Source organism: Thermobia domestica, chromosome 16 (genome assembly GCF_964235325.1).
Source record: "Thermobia domestica chromosome 16, izTheDome1.hap1.1, whole genome shotgun sequence".
NCBI classification, from domain to species: domain Eukaryota; kingdom Metazoa; phylum Arthropoda; class Insecta; order Zygentoma; family Lepismatidae; genus Thermobia; species Thermobia domestica.
Window position 1 is genome coordinate 10,490,343 of NC_137469.1, and position 15,222 is coordinate 10,505,564.

The following is a 15,222-nucleotide window of genomic DNA, read 5'->3' on the forward strand; positions in this document are numbered from 1 at the left end:
GATACGTTTCCTCTCTCTCCAGGCCGTATTTAAGACTTATTTTACCATTAAAAAATTGTATCCTTCCTCGATATCAAGGAGTGAGGAGTGAAATCCCAGTGGTATCATTAACAGTGAAATGTCTCTATTTGATTTCAACTAATAAATAAAATAGCAGTGTAAAAAAAATGAGACGATGAAGTGAATGATCAGTGTTTAAGTGGAAATGTAAAAAAAATCATATATTTGACATTTTGTTTCAGTTAATTAAATTATGGTTGATTTTATTTGACGCAAAATTAAATCCCCCCAAGAAAATTTCCCCCCAAATCTTGCCGCCATGGGCAAGTAACCTATGTGTAAATAGAACCCTGTCTTCACCCGTAAAAATGAAGATCAGCACTATTTTTAGACTCATTCAATGCTCTTATCCAGAATATCCTCCTCTCTGGTAAGACTTTGATTAAAACATTTTCTTTCTTGGGTAAATAACAAAGCTTTCGCAACAATTTTAGTTATTAATTATTTTAACTCTCTCCTTTTGTTGGTACTTCTGTCTCAAATTGTTAACGAGGTTTAACATGTCTTGGCTAGCCAAGATTCGTTGGATCTCACCATCAGGCATTGGAGACTCACAGTTCGAACACTGCCGTCTTGCCTCTTATATGTGTATATATGTATATATATATTTATATAAAGTGTAAGGTTTGAAATAATATGTATTACTTATGTTTCTCAGCAAATCTTTTTATTAGTATAAAAGATACAGTATCATTGATGTAGTAAAAAATATCTGTATTTAAACTAGACAGTATAATCCATATTAAATAATTAAACCTAACCTTATAACAAGAATAGATGAAATATTATTATCAACGTACCAAAAAGTCCAAAATAACAAACACAAATATTTAGAAAATAGTCTGAGATCTACATGATAATGACGAAAATGACAATTTAATATTTACAAAATGAAAGAAAGTAATGTATAAAAGAAAACATAAGGGGAGAGTGAGTAACGCTGAAATACATGGTACTACTTTGAAACTAGTTCGTCAGACTACTAGCTTTTGTTTTGGTGAAAGACTCAAGGAGTAGCCTTAGCATAAGTATAGTTAATGTTCATGTTTAAAACATCTACCATTCAGACAATATACGGTTTCTTTGTTGAGTCGTAAAACTGACAGACAAAATAAGATTTAAAGTCTTTGATTGTTAACAATAAAACAATTATCTTGATCGTATTTGGTGCGATTTTATAGCGTGGACTGTGATAAACAAAGGTACAGCACATGTTTCTTTGGTGCAGGAAGTAAAATTTTCCGTTTGGTACCTAAAGGAGAAAACGGTAGAATAATTCAGCGTTCCCAATTGAATGGAACTTTCCTGTTTCAAGGGAGATTTAGCTTTTTTCATGAAAAGTGAAAAATAAATTAGCTTTTAAAATAAAACACAGCATTGCAAGGAAATTTCACATGTAAATGAGTTTTACTTCAATATGTTTTCTTGTCTTCTTTTAACTGAAATGTTTGTGTTGACTCTAAACAATAAATACACTGTATTAATACACTGTACACGGATAAAATACACAATTTGCAGTTTTTAAAGTATTTATGTAATTACTCAATGTTTCGCTGTATCCTCGCTGAAACTTCAGTCAAACTTATTTCTTATACTTTATAATAAAATAACAGTTAACAGACAAATTCTCTTGTGATGATGATCCGTGATAGGTTTTGCTACACGAGAAACGTTATGTAAGATAGAAATTCATTGAAGCTTGTACAAGGGTTAAAAATGTATAAAAGGAATTGACAGAACTTTTATGATAAAAAATAAGATAAACAAACAAAAGAAAATTTATTTAATTGAAGCATCAATAACGAGAAACATCCATAATGATATTAATAGAAATCGATTAAATTTTAGAAAAATCATCAAACTTCTACCTTGTCCAACAAATTTGACAACGTTGTAAATTCCAAAATTGGTAGGGTTCTTTGATGAAGGGGAATTTATATATATTCGTTCAAAATATTTTGTCGTCGCGAATTCTGTCAAGGAATTTGGAGCTTAAAGTATATAAAACAATAGTCATACCTGTTGTGCTGTATGGTTGTGAATCATGGTCGTTTATTGTGAGGAAAGAACGCAAACTGAAAGTGTTTGAGAATAAAATCCTGAAACGAATATTCGGACCCGAGATAAACGGAAATGAGGAATGGCGGAAACTTCGTAACAAAGAACTGCATAATTTATACGATTTACCAAACATCATTAGGGTCGTCAAATCTAGGAAGCTCATGTGTGCATGTCATGTAGAAAGAATAGAAGAAAGTAGGAACGTTCTCAAAGTTTTAAGTGGACATTCCAACCGGAAATCGACCATTAGGAAGACCTAGGCGCAGATGGGAGGAAAATATTAAGATGGATCCAAAGATAGGAATACAAAGTAGAAACTGGATCCAATTGGCTAAGAACAGAAGTCAATGGAGAGCTTTTGTGAACGCGGCATTGAACCTCCAGGTTTCATAGGTTGTAGAGTTAGTTCGTTAGTTAGTTATACATTTTCGTTGAAGATACTTATTTTTTCAGATTTTGGCAACATTAGGCAAGTCTTTCATGTAATTTCGATGAACTGCACAAACTGCCGTAGTAATTCTTAGTGGTGACCATCAGTGAGACAAAACAGTTTGCATTGTTCCCCCTCAATCTACAGAAAATATACGGGAGGTATTTTGTTTTAGATCTTGATGAAAATTAATCTGTTTAAAAAGGAGAGGAAGTATGTACATTTACGGTAACTTAAAAATAATAATTTGTCAGCATTACTCACTCTCTCCCACACAAATGTGAATATAACCAAGAAGTTTTGTATTTGTTTGTTTGTAGTAGCTACAATCTAAGATTTATTCCTTGGATAAAGTCTTATATTTATCCCGTTCTTTGGTTTCAAAACGACAGCCGTTACTAGCTTCACATCTTCTCTCCTCTCAGCTGCTTCCACTCGAAAATGTCTCAACACAGCAGACAATGCAGATTTCATCTCCAACATGGCAAACTTCTGACCTATATTTATAACATAGAAATAATATATGATCAATAAATAAACAATGATAAATAATATCCTAATAGTTACAAAATATGAATACGTATTCAAAAAAAAAAATATCGCAACTAAAGATCGAACCAATAAAGGAAAATAAAAGAAATGAAATCTTCGTTTCACGTTCCACCCAGGGGTAAAAGTGCGGGGGAACGCGGCGGAACGTCGTTCCCCCACCTCGAAAAATTATATATGTACGGCGTCCCCCAGTTCCTAAAAAATTACAAGGGGCAAAGATAGGCAGGGGGAACGGCGTGGCATCATGCATCTACCTAATGTCCCCCCACCTTTTCAGATCCACTTTTATCCCTGGTTCCACGAGTATGTTCCTTATGCTAAAGGAGACATATGATTAATGAAAGCGAATGATTAAAAATGAATTAATGAAATGAGAATGTGGAAGGAAACGGGAGAATTCTGATAAAAACGATGGACCAATGTTGCCTACTACAAGCTCACATTACCTAGACAAGATCAAACCAGAGGCCTCTCACACCTGAAATGAGTTAATATTATCACTAACGTTTTTTCTTGACCCCAAATATCAGTGACAGACGAACACCTTTATATTTCTGACATTTGTATTATACTAAAACTTTTCTATCTCCTTTCCAATTTGATCACTTTTATTTGCACCATTAAGAGTTCAGACGAGACTGAAATTGTTCTGCAATAGAGTAGATTAGTTTCGTTAATTAGAAAGCAACTAATCAAACACTATTGACCTACCGTCTTTACCCGACCACAAGACGAGATTTTTTTTCTTCAAATTTTGTCATAAGAAAATTAATATCACAAATGCTGTATGAAAATAAATAAATAAATTAATTAATTAAAAGGAATATGTTAGAAGGAAACCATAATTCACAAGTCCATCTACAGTCGAATGCTATCAAAACTGTTTGGTCAAGATACCTAATGGAAGTGATCAGAAAGGAAAACAAAGAAATGTATTCATATAAGATCGCCTTCTCTTTGATCTCATATGTCCTGATGACGATCAGTTAATGGTTGAAAGCTTCAGGTTTTTTTGTTGGTGATTTTACATTATGTGTTTGTATGTAATTGCTTTAAATTTTTATTTTGTTATATTTAGACTGGGACTCCTTTGTGCTAATAAGGTGAGAGCAATATCTGCATCTGCCTATGCATCTACTCATATAAAGACTGTTTCATGTTCGAAAGCAAAATTAAGCGTACATAATTAAATATACTAATATACAATATTAAATCAAATAATTTTTTTAAACTTACTATGTACATATATACTAGGAATGCAATGGATATACCCGATTGCAATGAAATGAGCTGAGTGAGCTTAAACTACGTAATCAGTTTATTCTGACTTTTTCAACATCTACACATACTCTATCAGCGTCCTAAGTTTGGTTGAGATCGGCCAAACGGTCTAGGAGCAAGCGTTTTTCGGTGATTATTCCTCGATGGTACATCGGATTTTTGATTTCGACCTATGTTCTCACTCAGCACGACATACTCTATCAGCGTGCTAAGTTTGGTCGAGATCGGCCAAACGGTCTAGGAGCAAGCGTTTTTCGGTGATTATTCCTCGATGGTACATCGGATTTTTGATTTCGACCTATGTTGTCACTCAGCACGACATACTCTATCAGCGTCCTAAGTTTGGTTGAGATCAGCCAAACGGACTAGGAGCAAGCGTTTTTCGGTGATTATTCCTCGATGGTACATCGGATTTTTGATTTCGACCTATGTTCTCACTCAGCACGACATACTCTATCAGCGTGCTAGGTTTGGTTGAGATCGGCCAAACGGTCTAGGAGCAAGCGTTTTTCGGTGATTATTCCTCGATGGTACATCGGATTTTTGATTTCGACCTATGTTCTCACTCAGCACGACATACTCTATCAGCGTGCTAAGTTTGGTCGAGATCGGCCAAACGGTCTAGGAGCAAGCGTTTTTCGGTGATTATTCCTCGATGGTACATCGGATTTTTGATTTCGACCTATGTTGTCACTCAGCACGACATACTCTATCAGCGTGCTAAGTTTGGTTGAGATCGGCCAAACGATCTAGGAGGAGTTCGCGGACAACCAAACGGCTAACCCGAGTATAAGAACTTCGCTTCGCTCAGCTCAATAATTTGGAACTTTTAATATTGTTGTGTAAATAAATGTTGATTTTTCTCTCGAAGGGAAAATATTTTATTAAAAGTATGTTAAGAATTTCCACGTTAACAGTACACGACATGACAGTAGGTACACTTATAACTTTTATGTTTTGAAATCAGAGTCCAAGTTTGAAACTAGGGTTGGCAACTTTTATTTCTAGACAAAAAAATAAAATAAAATAAAATAAAATAAAATAAAATAAAAATAAATTAAAAGAGAGAGAGAAAGTCATCATCATCATAGATATTTTGCCATTATTGGCAGGTCACTTGCAGTAGCTGAGAAGCTTCTATGCTCCATGGTTCTCCGTTAAAAGCTCCGATAAAGAAAGAAAGAGAGAAAGAGAGAGAGAGAGAGAGAGAGAGTTAGAGTTTATTATTTACGTTACGGCTATTATAATTGGAGAAATATGTTTAAAGTGGATCACCACCCGAAAGTCAGGACATGTTTTAGCTCATTCCCTTAACTACTGCGCAATGAAACGTTACATATTATAGATATTGTACTATAAGATAGAGTAATATTTCAGCTACAGCACAAGACACTAATTCATTTGGTTGTGTCTCCTGATATCGAAAAATGTAACAAATAAAAGAAAATATTTGATTCGTTTTACAATGAGCACACAAGGTGGCACTTGCTGTTAGATCTTACTAGAAGTGTTCAGTTTTATGAAATGCTCATTTCTATGTATAAAGTATTTCAAAGTAACGATCTTATTACGAAATAGGTATATTGTTTGACCATTTTTCGTGTTATGTTTCATATTTTATTTAAATATTAACTTACATTTAAGGAAATAAATTTTGAGACGAAACTTGCGCAGAACGCCATAATGCGTTGTTGCAAAATTTGTACGTTTACTGTAATAGTCACAGTAAGAAAATTCCTGGATTCTAGCGTTGCAGTTCCAGAAGAGAAATTGCGTTGAGAGTCGAAAGCTAATTTCTCCAATAAGTATCCAAGCAGAATTCGATGATTACTCCCTTTATTATCTAGCATCAGTTAACACTCGACACTATCTTGCAACGCCACACTATTCAAGCAGTTTTTATCATAGCACCGAGAACATCTAGTGATCCAACTTAAATTTAATGCATTTTATTATCAAAAAAGTATAAAATGATTGCATGGTATTCAGAGATTACAGAAAATTTGAAGATATTTTGACCATATAAGAAAAAAATACATAAGCTTCAAGAATTTATATTTAACCAGTATTTTAATTATTGAGGTTGCCATTTTGCTGCCATTTTTCTTTTAATTTTGGAGATATGAGCTTCCAGAATAAACAAAATGAGAAGACGGGTAAAAGTTTTTTTTAAAAAAATGTGTCAAATACGGCAGTTCCCGTATAATACGTGAAATTTCCTAACACTATTTAAAATCTTCTGCTATCAATTCTGACTGGGGATTTTCGATTCCCTTTCTCGGTTCTACCATGCTAATGGAACTTTCAAATGTATAGACACTACCACTTCCAATAATTCTTTTTTCAAATTCTATAATTGACACTATCAATGTAAAGTGGACCATAATGGTGGCGTAAAGAAAATTATTTCTTTTGGTTATTCACTAAAGGTTTTCTTTATTATTTATTTATTTATTTAAAGCTATTTCTTGTGTGTAGTTTAAAGGTATCTAGATAATTTGCACTTGTTACCAACTTTCGGTTTATTAAAAACTAGACCCAAGACCAGCAGTTCTTGATAGAATTAAAATATCTTTAAAGGAAACAGAGAAGCAATAAAATGAGTGAGTGGTCTGGAAATTGATATTTTCTTTTAAGATGTTCTCTAGATTGACAAAGAGGAATGCTGAAAGTAAAAGAGGTCAGGGGAAATACAGGTAGATAACAAAGATTTTTGCATGCCCAATTATTTTGTATTACACTGCCTACTGTTCCTATATCTCTTTCTGCCTTGGATGATCATTGCAATAAAAATGAACGGGTAATAACTCGTAGGTATGTAGCCAATATGTGATTGTATTTCAGCGACTGAATACTGTGAAACAATAGGGAGACAGGACATTATGGCAGTTAGTCCACCAGTGGAAAGACTGTATAATTAATTCAATCGAACAATGGTGTTCGCTACAGGTCCGCCATTAGCACGTTACCGGATCTACAGTGGTCCTCTGGCGGAATGCTAATCGAAAAGTTCGTTCGTAAATCCTGTAAAGACTTAAATAAATAAATAGAACTATTATTCTATTTTTAATATTTGGTATGATATCCAAGTTTGAATTTCGAAAAGCAGTTGTCATAGTGTAATCTGACTCACATAGCACATGCAAATAGCCAGACTCTTATGAGAGGGTATTAGAAATGTTATGGGAGAAAAGAACACTTTTAAATATTATTAAGAAGAGGAAGAGAAATCTGGTTGGGACATTGGGTAAGAAGGAACTGTATCATGAATTATGTGCTAGAGGGTATGGTGACAGAAATGAGAGGGAAAGAAGAGAGGCTACAATTGGTGGACGATATCATAACAGAGAAATTGTACATGAAAACGAAGAGGTTAGCGAAACACTGTGGAGCATAGAAGCTTCTCAGTTGCGTCAAGTGATCTGCCAATAATAACAGAATACCTATGATAATGATGAAGATGATGTAAATAAACTAATAGAATTAAGCAATTGCTACTTTTAAATGTATTGTACTTATTCGATTCGCTTACCTATGCAATTTCGAGGTCCAGCGCTAAACGGAATGTACGAATATGGGTGTCTGTTTTGTACCCTTTCCGGTAGAAAATTGTCTGGGTTAAACTCCTCAGGATTGGGAAAATATTCCGTACTTCTATGAGTGTGGTAAATGTTAAATGCTACTTCAGACCCAGATGGAATTTTATGGCCACCTACAGAAAAAGAAAGTATTCTTGATATAATTAAACATAATTATTCATTTGAAAATGTATAGTATAAAAGAGTGATTTCATTTTAATTAAAAGAATATACGTATAATATAACTCACTAACGCTATTTACTAAAATATCATCAAATCAGATGTTCCCACTTTCTTTTAAAGGAATGCAGCCTTTATATAATAGTCTCAATGAAAACATTCTCAATTTCTTTCGAAAGAATGCCTCAACTAAACATTTTCTTTCTTTTTTTTTTTCAAAAAAATCCAGTCTTGCTAGTCTTACTTAAAAAGTTTCCACTTTCCGTCGGAATTCCCAGGTGGTTATATTTTTACTATACGTATTCTCAGCTCGGGAGATCAGGGTTCGATTCCTGGTGGAAGCTAATGTGGTTCGAATTCCACCTTAAGTTATAAGTCCACATGTCATATAGCTTACACTAAATTTTAATTCATCAATTCATTCATTTTCTTTGAAAGGAATGCAGCCTCAAAACGTTTCCAATTTCTTCCAAATGAATGTAGCTTTACTATAGTTGCCTAGCCTAAAAGTTTCCACTTGTTTCCATAGTAATGTAGGTTTGGTATAGTAGTCTTGCTTAAAACGCTTCCGCTTTATTTCTAAAGAATACAGACTTTGGTATAGCAATCTCGCTCAAAACGTTCCCACTTTCATCCAAAGGACTGGAGTCTTCATACAGTAGCCTTATTCAAAATAATTCCACTTGAAAGAAAAGAGTTCCAGCCTTGGTACAGTAGCCTCATTCAGAATGTTTCCACTTTTTTTCAAGTGGATGCAGCCTTGAAATATTAGCCTTGCTCTAAAGTTTCAACTTTCTTTCAAAGGAATATAGGCTTGGTATAGTATTCTTGCTTGAAACGTTTCCAATAACTTTGTAAAGAGTACAGACCTTGGTATAGTAACCTCGCGCAAAACGTTTCCACTTTCTTCCAAAGGACTGCAGTCTTCATACAGTAGATTCACTCAGAACAATTCCAAATTTTTTCAAAGAATTCAGCCTTGGTATAGTAGCTTTGATAAAAAATTTTCCACTTCTTTTGAAATGAGTACAGCCTTAAAATATTAGCCTTGCTCACAAGTTTCCACTTTTTAAAAAAAATGTAGGCTTAGTATAGTATAATTGTTTCAAACTTTAGTAGCAATATATCTAGCACCAGCGTCCCAAAGAAATGAAAATCTATTGTAAAGCAAACTTGGGAGAAATAGAACATGAAACAAAGGTTACCCTCAAAGGGTAAATTTAATAAGAATAGTCTGAAAGTAATGACATGATAAGTACATAAGGGAAAGGCGGATAAAACCGGGTAGGCGGATAAAACCGAGACCTGGGTTTTCTGGCTATATTAGTGCCGCCATCTGGCGGTCATCGCATGCAATTAGTTGCAAATAGCAGCCATGTAATTCTTAGTTTAAGACAAAGCTGAGTAAATGGCTCCTTTGTCGTTAGCGATGTGTTGAAGAATTTGTGTAGAAAAGTTTTGATTTGTCTCCCATCGATAATATACTGCTATTTTTTACCGCTGGAAGATTGACTTATGTAAGTACAACATATAACAATACCTTCTTCTGTTGTTATTCATGTCTTGAATCAGTATTTTTGTGTTTATTGAGAGGTGCTAGGCCTGTAGTTCTGAGTAATGGCGTAAAATGAAAATGAAATGAAATCTTTAAGTTTAATGTCCCACGGTTATGCCGGTTAGGCTAAAGGAGACGGTGATAATGAGAGATGAGTGAAATAGTGGAATGAAGAAAGTGGGAGGAAACGGGAGAACCCCGAGAAAACCCACGAGCACGGTGTTTGTCCACCACAAAGTCCACACGGCGCGAGCAGGGATCGAACCAGGGACCCCAAGCACCGGAGGTGAACGCTCTACCACTGAGCCACCGTGCCCCCTAAAGAGTAATGGCGTAGTAGGATAAAACCGGGACCTCAACAATCGGACAGAACCGGGTAGTAATTACAGTGTACGTGTGAGAAGGTTGGATACAATGTCTTAACTGTGAAGGATGTGTACACGAAGCTTGCAGTAATGTGGACAAGTATGATGAAACTTTTATTTGTAATTTTTGTTCTTAGATTTAACAAAGTAGTGACTTAAAGTTACTTTTCTATGTTATTGGTCTAATATAGTCTAGCCCTCTATATTTTCCGTACTTTTTAAGCTCGTATATTTTTTTTCCAGTTGTATTCAGGTTTACTGTACTAGTTCTTGGAGTAATTACATATTTTTCTTGTAAAAAAAAAAGCTTTTTAATAATTATTGTCTTCTGTACCCGGTTTTGTCCAACCTGTTCGGACAAAACTGGATATTGCATACCCCTTGAAAAATTTTTCTGCTCTTGAATTTATCACCTTTTTCCACTGAAATAGAAAATTTTGAGTCAACAACAAATCTATTTAGCATTTGGAAACTAATTGAAGCGATACCTTACCTATATATGTTGAGGAACAAGTAAAAACCTTTTGAGTCCCGGTTTTGTCCGACTTTCCCCTACCCTGCTCTGCAGAAGACCATACTTAAGCATCACATTATGACTAGTTTCAGTTTGATACTTTTTATATTACTTATGTTTTATTTCATAAAACCTTTTGTTTGGTCTAAAGAGTCTGTGGATAAGTAGCGCCCATGAAAAACGTGATAAATGTATAAACTTACCAAGAATGACCTCTTCATCCATATGCCTTCCAAAGAATGGCACACTTGGATATAATCGCAGAGTTTCTTTAATGCATCGTTCCAAGTATCTCATATTAGATAGATCTTCTATTGTTGGTGAACGGTCACTTCCTTGAAATATAGTGTTTAGTTCTTCAACAACTTTGTCCTGAAAGCAATAGTGATGTGCAGTAGCATCATTTAAATAACAGAACGTCAGATTTTGTTTTGCTAGACATTATCTTTACTACAATATTCTACAGCGCACTTTGAAACGTATTATGTAAGTTTGTCTTTGTTCTGTTACTAGGAAATTGAAAAAACAAATCCATTGTTGTTATCTATCTATTATGATCAGGCACGTAATCAAAGGGTACCCCGATGTAAACAAATATATCATTGTTTGATTTACCAACAATCCTGCAGGGAAGATGCTTTAATTTTTACAGCACAGTTATCATATTTGGAATATATTTCGTAAACAATAGGTAGAGAAAGGAAAAGCATTTTTTTTTTTTTTTTTTTTTTTTTAACCGAAATTGAGTTATATATCGCTTGTTACATGTTTGATCTAAAGGAATTCCATGGAAACAGAATTTTGTTTAAGAAGGCAGACTACTACATATTTTTCAAAAGCTAACAATTTTCCTTTTGCCAGGTTTCGTAAATGAAAAGAGATACTGAAATGTAACTTACCTCAATAATAGATAATGTTATTCTACACCCGAAAATACGAATCGGAAGAATTTTCAGTCTTGCCATCCATAGAAATTACAGTGTGACCAGAATTTGAATTACCCAAAAATCTAGGTTATGGCAGCGTCTGGAAAAATGAACTCAACGGCAGTTGATGACTTATCATGCTCTCTGTGTTCCTTGTTTATTACTTTTAAAATAATATTAGTATTTTAATTCTACTGTTTATTAAAAATTATTTATTTTGTACTCTTTATTACAAAATAAATACGAACATTATTTAAAAAGTAGTTAACAAGGAACACAGAGAGCATGATAAGTCATCAGTCGCCGTTGGGTACATTTTTCTATTCGCTGAAATAACCTAGATTTTTGGGTAATTCAAATTCTGAATCAATCTGTAATTTCTATGGATGGCAACAATGAAAATTCTTCCCATTCATATTTTCGGGTATAGATTAACATTATCTATTATTAAGGTAAGTTACATTTCATTATCTCTTTTCATTTGCGAAAATCTGGCAAAAAGAAAAATCGTTAGTTTTTGAAAAATATTTAGTAGTCTGCCCCTTTAAAAGCTTAATATTTCATACTAAAAATCTAGTTCAAATGTGATACTTTGTATGCGTGTATATGGAACTTCACTGCACGTTTTGCGAGATTACTCGAAACTAAGCGAAATGGATGTGGCGGATTTTTGCTACTAGGCGCCTAATATATACGTTGCATATGGATATTAATGCCCATACAATTCCTGGATATTTTGTTAGAAGTAGTGCAAAATTCAAAACGTTTTCCATCTTTCTCAATGGCCATATTTATTTTAGTATAATCGTCTGTTTATTTCAAGAGTGACGTAACTCAAAATTCCTAACCTTTTCAAGAGAAGCGTTTGCAAGTCAAGAAACGCGGTAAAAACAACTTGGCGCAAGAACGACAGAAGTGCTCTCTAGCGCCCAGTTTTGAAAGCACATCTGTGAAATTTTTACCAGAGATAGACATCAAGGGTTAGCTTTCATTTTCTGCTCATAAGTCAATAAGGGTGATTTTTGAGTTATGTCATTCTTGAAATAAACAGGCGATATATATATATATATTCCTTGCAATACCACTTACTAATACGTTTGTATGGTTTAATATAAATAGTAGAGACCACATATCTTAATGTGTATAAATTATTGTTTAAAGGAATAGATAGCATTCTTTACACTAGGGTAACCAGACTTAAAAAATATATATTAAAAAAGCGGAGCATTCATTGAAGTTGATAATTTGGTAGTCCATTTAGATTCATTCATTATTAGGTCGATATTCATGAGTTGAGTTGATTTTAAGTCTCACGTCCCTTTCAGCAGCGAGACTATATGAGACGGGACCTGCTAATTAACGTGGAATCCAAACCACACGAGCTCCGGCCGGGAATCAAACCCGGATCTCCCACGCCAATGGTGCATATGCTAACAGCTTAGCCACGAAGTTACTCAAAGTCGATATTCATGGCAATGAAGAAGAAGACTATAGCGTCTCAAAATAACATATTTCTGCTTATTTAAGCTAATTCAAATTTTAATTTTCACATTATATTCTGGCGTTTAACTGGAACCAAGATTAGGGGTGTTAATTGTCTTTTGAGTTTATACTGTTTTATGTCCAAATTTCCAACAGGAAATTCGTTCTCTCCTTCAGATCACTGTAGAAGTCCATGCAAAATCTACTACATAACTACGAGCCAGTAACGGGACGCTTTTAAAAAGATTGGATACTTTGCGTCCTCTTTTTTATTTTTCTTGGAAGATCGGATGACTTTCTGAGAAGAAAAGGACCATTCCGTTAAAACATGGGATGTCTGAAACTCTACTTTACACTTAATTTTCAAACAGTACTACAATAATCAAATTTTCTTTCAGTTGTTTGGTTTCTAAGGGTTTCCAAGTCAACTCTTAACTTTATGTACGACATTTATTTATTCACTATGAAATTTAACTACAAAATTTCTCAGGCAAAAGTAGCCTTAACGAATCAAAGTAATGCTTATGCTCTGATAAATAAATACAACTGAATTTTAAAAAAATGAAATGAAATATTTCAGTTTTATGTCCCACGTTTATGTCGGTTAGGCTAAAGGAGACGGTGATGATGAGAAATGAATGAAATGGTGGAATGAAGAAAGTGGGAGGAAATGGGAGAACCCCGAGAAAACCCATGAGCACGGTGTTTGTCCACCACAAAGTCCTCACGGCGCGAGCTGGGATCGAACCCTTGACCCCAAGCACCGGAGGTGAACGCTCTACTACTGAGCCACCGCGCCCCCAACTGAATTTTGAAGTGAAACGGGTACAGAAATGTCCGATATTATCTCAAATCAACATAGCTTAATATAGTAAGATTTCCAATAATAATGACAACTACTCTTACCTTCGTGATCAAGGGCGGCAATTGGGAGCCGAAATATTGAACATCTACCCATTCATATAATGCACGTTCAGCAAATCTGAACGGTAACATACATACCTTTTGCACTGCTGGTTTGGTTACTTGTTGGGAAATACAATTTTTCGATGTTCATTTAGCATTTTGAAGCAACAGAGAGATATTTGAATTGAGATCCAATACTAAAAGTCGTCTGAAGGACAATAGCCCTTCATGGGTTATAAAGCTAAGAAGTTAAAGTGAAAACGAAACTTACCTGGACACTGTTATCTGTTCCTATCAAGAAAAGCGCCCATGATATTGCAGTGGAAACGGTATCATGACCCTGTATTAAAAATAAAAATTAATGTAACGAGAAAAAGGTTTTAGAAATAGCTACTACACATACAGGATGTCCATAAACTCTTGGGCCAAATTTATACAAGTGATAGAGGGGTCTGATATACGCATTTTGAGCTAGGAAACCGAAGGTCAAAAACGGCTAGTTCAAGCGCCACGCCGTGTTGAAGTTACGACAATTTGTGAGAACAAATACGACATTTAAAAACAAATGTGTTTATGAAGTCGATATAACCTGCTTTATTGTGCGTAACACTTAGTACAAAAAATCTACTGCTGCACTGTACCAAAAAAAGAAGAAAAAAGAAAAGGAAAGAAAGAAAGAAAGAAAGAAAGAAAGAAAAAAGAAAAAAGAAAGAAAGAAAGAAAAAAGAAAAAAGAAAGAAAGAAAGAAAAGAAAAACAGTAACTGCACAAAGTGACGACCATCAACCTCCTCGACGCACGTAGCCCAACGCTCAAGGAAATTTTGCCTCACTCACTCAAATATCCCCGGCGTCTCTTGCACAATTAAACAGGCAGCTAGGAATCTTGCAAGCAAGCCCTCCTCGGATTCTACTGGCGATTCATACACCAAGGTCTTGATATGTCCTCAAAGAAAAAAAAATCGAGAGGCTTGAGATCTTGGAAGCGCGTTGGCCACCGGATAGGACCTGCTATTTCAATTCAACGATGAGGGAATATTATACCCAAATAATGGCGAACATCCACATCGAAGTGGGCAGGTGTATCCTCATGTTGCACCTACATTCTCGCGCGGACATCTAAAGGTACAGTCGCCAATAGTTCGGGCAGTACATAACGAAGGAAGGAAGGTCCTTCGTGTATGACTCGCTGTAGTGTTATGCACAATAAAGGGTTACATCGACTTGTTATTGAAACGTGGTACTTGTTCCCACAAATTGCTGTAACTTCAAGATGGCGTGGCGCTTTTCAACCTTCGGTTTCCTATCTCAAAATACATATATTGGACCTACA

At 34.8% G+C, this 15,222-nt stretch overlaps 1 protein-coding gene across 1 annotated transcript in view; it reads right to left on the reverse strand.

Annotated features, from left to right (window-relative positions):
* Positions 1 to 705: 705 nt before the first annotated feature.
* The window catches only part of LOC145672410 (cytochrome P450 4C1-like), a 123,145-nt gene continuing 108,628 nt past the window's right edge, over positions 706 to 15,222 (reverse strand). Inside the window, exons 19-22 of the mRNA XM_081741564.1 lie at positions 14,163 to 14,231; positions 10,781 to 10,949; positions 7,917 to 8,096; positions 706 to 3,048 (exon numbers count right to left, since the gene is read on the reverse strand). Of these exons, the coding sequence (XP_081597690.1) occupies positions 2,882 to 3,048; positions 7,917 to 8,096; positions 10,781 to 10,949; positions 14,163 to 14,231 (585 nt within the window). The 3' untranslated portion in view covers positions 706 to 2,881. The remainder of the gene's footprint in view (positions 3,049 to 7,916; positions 8,097 to 10,780; positions 10,950 to 14,162; positions 14,232 to 15,222) is intronic.